Raw genomic sequence first — 4,861 nt, forward strand, 5'->3', positions numbered from 1 at the left:
CGCGGGGCCGCGGGTTCGAGCCCCGCTCCCGCCGCCACGGGCTCTGCCCGCCTGGGGGCCCCCCTCGCCCCTCCTCCGCGGCCGTGGGTGCCCCCAGGGCTCGGCCCACAGACCGGTGGCCACTCGTCACGGGTGGGGAACCGCGCGGGCCCAGCGCCCACGGGGAGCTCCAGCAGCATTTCACACCCATAGTGTGATTTTTGTGTCTGGTGGCCTAAAGGAACTGACCCCCCCCTCCACGAGCTACAATTCTTCCTTAAAAAAGTCGTTTTACAAACACATTCCATCATTTTAGCCCCCCCCCCGCCTTTTTTTTTAAACGCAAACTTTTAATGCGGTAATTTGTGCTGCAGCATTAAACCTCTCCAAAAAGCTTTAAGGACACTTGCTTAAATTACTCCTCCATTAAGTCAATTAAAAGACCGCAAATTTAGCTCAAACCATCAGGGACGGCCCCAGAAGGATTCAGACTGTTTTAAGTAAAGCAGCCGGATTTAGGAGCCTGGGAGCAGCAGCTGCGGCACCTGCCCCATCACCCGGGAACAAAAGCACCCACAAAAACCTCCCCCCTTCTCCTTTAGAAGATTCTTGAGAATCCCGAGAGAATCTCTCTCTACAATTAATTTTCCATGTGTAACTGAATTCTGCAAGTTTTCTGTCACTAACATATACTTCAAGCAGTTATTCTTGGAAAGAAGCACCACGTCATCACAGGAATTTCATTTTTCACCACATCCGAGGCAAATTCTGTCTCATAATTACACACTTTCACCTGTAGTAAAAGAAAAAACCAAACACAACAGACTTTCCATCTATGCAGAGAAATACAATTTATTTAAATAATCCCTGATCTGGGTCTTCTTGTACAAAAACAAATTCTTCAAGTGGGGTTTGGTGATTTGCTGGCCAGCAGCTCCTCTCACAGGTGTAAACCACAGCAGTCCCAAATTCCACCGCCAGGTCTGGAGACAAAACAGTAGAGGTGTGTCACATGAAAGGATGAAAAATGAGATAATCAGGGGCTACTGCTTATTGCTATATTTCAATCTTGGCCCATTCAGAAAATGTTTTTCATATTTGGTCTCCTCTGTACTTGTAGCGTTTTCTAAAATCCTGTGCAGCATTTTCTAATTTTAAAGATTTTAAAGCAAGCTGGCTCAGAATTTCCAAAGAGCTTCTCAAGCCTCTGCAATCTCATCTGACAACATTTATTCTTTTCCAAGGCCTCATTTAAGAGGCAATAAAGACATATTACTCCCAAGCTGGCCAGTGAGCAAATGAAGTTGTGATCGTAGAGTCTCCACAAAGCAAAGTTACATCTTTTGCTCAGTGAAATCTACAACGGAAACAAGAGGATGCTACAGAAACCACTCACTGTAGTTGAACCACATCAGAGCCTGTGGTGGGCAAGGAACAATCCAAACTCACTGAACTTTACCAGGAAGGGGACTGTTTCTGGTTTTCAGGCAGCTAAAGGCCAGAGTCCCTGACCTGAGTCACTCTGGAGCAGGCTGACCAGCGCCGGCATCAGCTGAAACTCAAATATTCTGCTGCTTCCACAGTGAGCACAGGCTGGAACGCTTTTGTCCAGGTCAGCTGGAGGAGAGGTGATGAATAAAGGCTGGCCACCCCACGAGTATCTAAGAGAAGAAAGGAAAAAAGTAATTGTTATTAATTTTTTTTTAATCTAAACTTCATAGGAAAAATTACACATTGGCAACAGTGTTCAGGGTTCTCTGAAACCCCTGAGCCTGCTTGAAGCAATGAGCCAAAAATCATTGCCTAAGCTTCAGAGGAGTCCTTAAAGAATAAAGATGGGACAATACTTGGAAGGTCAACACTTGGAAAGTCTTAAGGAAAGAGCTGGGTTTAAAGGAAACAAATGCTTTGAGCTGACGCCTCCAAAATATGCTGCACCTGACTCCCTTCATTAAGCAAACTACAGGTTCCTGAAAAACAGAACCCCAGGCAGTGGCAGGTAAAGGCACTCTGTTCCAACCAGATGACCAACACACCTCAGAATCTGCTCAGGACACACAGATATTCGTTTCATAAATTTATGGAACGTGTGGTCCCTGCTTTTGACTTCGCTCTTCTCATATTTTTCATGACCGCATTCACCTGCAAAACTGTAAGAAAACAAGAAAAGAAACAAAATTTCCACTCAGGTTTTCAATGTGATATACATGCTTTAAATAAGTTACTATACATTCACATTAGATTATACTAAGTACAGTGAAAAAAACCACTATACATGTTAAATTAAGAGGCAATTCCTCTTTGAGGTTGCAAGTGAACATTTTGCTTCTAGTTCTTCAGTTTCTGGTGGCTTAAAATTACTAACAGTGTTTTAAACTACTGCATGAGATTCAAATCCACCAGATACCTGCTTACCCTAATAAATAAATAAATCAATCAATAATTCCTTTAGGAACTTCTCAGGAGTTTATCTAGTTTTTAAATTAAAGCGTTCCATGTAGATTCTGCAATTGAGAGTAGCTTTAGCTATCAAAAAATTCAATGCTGTCCACCATTCAGAAGTGACTGTACATATTAATATAATCAAAAAATAAATGGTCTAAGTGCCCACTCTGATCACCTAAGGTTAATACTTTTCAGTATTATATGAATATTCAGTATATTTCCAGTAACTACATTCAAAAACTGTTTTTCAGACAACCTTTACAAAATCTTTGGGAGCCTTACCATCATCCCAGGCTCTAGTCAAAATCACTAAGTAATTAAACTCTTAAAAATGCAACTGGAATATAAGGAAAGCTCTAGCCTTGTAAAGAAAAATACCAAACAACAGAAGGCAAGTGCTACAATAAAAATTCATGCCTTTTAGCACAAGGTGGTGTTTAAACCACACTGGTTTGGTTTCAGAGCCTGATGTTCCACCGCTCTCTGTGGAGCCCAAGGACTTTCCAGCTGCTCAGTCACTCAGAAGGAGATGCCTCTCTGAGTAACTCCAAATTTGACAGAACTGAGCGCGTCGTTGCGTTCTCCCAGCAAAGTAGCTACAGACCAACAATTCCTGAAGGACCCAGTTAGGAACCAAAAATCACTCCGATTTAGTGAGTCAGATTTAGGATACCAGTCAGCGTTCAGGAAACCACCTGATCCCTTCAGTTCCAGCCCAAAATCCAGACCCGTTCTCACCTCTCTGACATCAACTGCTCCAGATCAACCCCCTCTCTCTGCTGATACTCCCTCAGTAGCTCATCCACGTGCTCGGTGTCCAGGGAACCAGCGTAGTCTGCCTCATCCACAACGCTGATGTAGAAGGGCTGGAACACGGGATCTGAGCCAGACGTGGCTATTCCCACTCCCTCACCGTCCGGGGGACACGTATCCAGGGATCCTGTCCCCTCCGTGGCCTCGGCCAAGCGAAGCTGCTGGAGCTGGGAGGCACAGTCGGAGAAGGAGCCACTCACCGAGGCTTCGCCGAGGCCGAGCAGCTGAAGGGGGGCACAGGCAGGAGACTCTGCTCCATCACACACTCCCCAGTCATCTGCCTCCTCACACCAGTCCCTCGCAGCACAGGGCGGCTCCTGTCTCTGAGAACAACAAAAAAAACCACACAACAAAGGAAAAAGAACATCATCAAGATCACCCACCCACCCTCACGCACTTCAAATACGTTCCGTAACAGGTAAGAAAACTAAACCCTTAACCTAACAGTATTATTTCACTTATTTTCCACACAGCAGCAGTTACCAACACACCCACGTTTACTCTTCACAGCAGCGTGGTTACGGCAAAAAAAACCCCTCACGCTGGAGAAATGGAGCAAGAATTCACTGGTTTTTTGAAGGGCCTTTGTACAGCACTGAGTGGGGACCTCTGTCTGGAGCAGTTACTGCCCCACAGCCAAGCTCAAAGGGCAGGATATGGAGGAAAAAATAAATAATAATAACAATCATAATCATAACAGCAACAACAATAACACCATGATTTTATCAGGGCATAAGATTTCACATTTGAAGTGCAGGGCTGAAGGACCAGCTTCTGCCCGTCAGCCCCGTGTCCCTCTCTCAATCTGCTGAAGCCAACACGTGGTTTGGCTTCACGAGCAAAAACACCAGCAGTACATCAACAATAACCAAATCAGATTAATTAAAACTGATGACAAAATTTCAAAAATCTGTTCAGATTAGAAAAGAAAGACAACATCTTAAAGACCCCAACTCAAACAGCACGGCACCATCCTTTAGAGCTGAAAAACAACATTTAGGCAGCTCAGAGTAATTCACCATCAGTTCTGACCTCACGGTTTGACCACAATCTCCACTTTAAAACAAGTTAATCTTCTAGTAAAGGCCGGGTGGCACTCACAGCCTCAACAATTCCCTGGCCATGCCTTCTCCTCATGAGCACAGGGGTGGCTCTGGACTAGCACACAGCGCAGCCTCCCGAGGGCGGGCAGGGGGACTCACACAAGCATAGAAAAGGGGTGAAACTCGTCCAACTGGGCTGTGTTTTCATTTCCAAACCCCCTCCCCACAGCACAGTGAGACACAGGACACAGCCCTGGCCTCTCGCCCACCCCCTCAGGAGGGACAGGGGAGGGAAGCCGAGGAGTAAAAGTGAGAACAAACCCCGTGGGTTGAGATAAGGACAATTTAATAAAAAAAGGGAAAGCTGCGCAGGGGCAAAGCGAAGCGAGGAATTAATTCCCCGCTCCCCGAGGGCAGGCGGGGGCTCGGCACCCCCAGGGTCGCGGTGACTGGGGAGCATCAATGTCACCACCCCCTCTGTCCCCCCCTTTTCCTTCTTCTTCCCCAGCTTCATACATGGAGTGTGACCCCGCGGGGTCCCCCCCAGCCCATCGCCGGCCCCGGAGAGCCCCGCGCTGCCC

General features: G+C 46.4%; 1 protein-coding gene across 1 annotated transcript in view; it reads right to left on the reverse strand.

Annotated features, from left to right (window-relative positions):
- Nucleotides 1–810: 810 nt before the first annotated feature.
- PDCD2L (programmed cell death 2-like) overlaps nt 811–4,861 on the reverse strand; it is a 4,380-nt gene continuing 329 nt past the window's right edge. Inside the window, exons 2-5 of the mRNA XM_014942135.1 lie at nt 3,163–3,625; nt 2,016–2,129; nt 1,492–1,640; nt 811–962 (exon numbers count right to left, since the gene is read on the reverse strand). Of these exons, the coding sequence (XP_014797621.1) occupies nt 832–962; nt 1,492–1,640; nt 2,016–2,129; nt 3,163–3,625 (857 nt within the window). The 3' untranslated portion in view covers nt 811–831. The remainder of the gene's footprint in view (nt 963–1,491; nt 1,641–2,015; nt 2,130–3,162; nt 3,626–4,861) is intronic.

The sequence above is a fragment of the Calidris pugnax genome, unplaced genomic scaffold, assembly GCF_001431845.1.
Source record: "Calidris pugnax isolate Ruff unplaced genomic scaffold, ASM143184v1 scaffold28, whole genome shotgun sequence".
NCBI classification, from domain to species: Eukaryota; Metazoa; Chordata; class Aves; order Charadriiformes; family Scolopacidae; genus Calidris; species Calidris pugnax.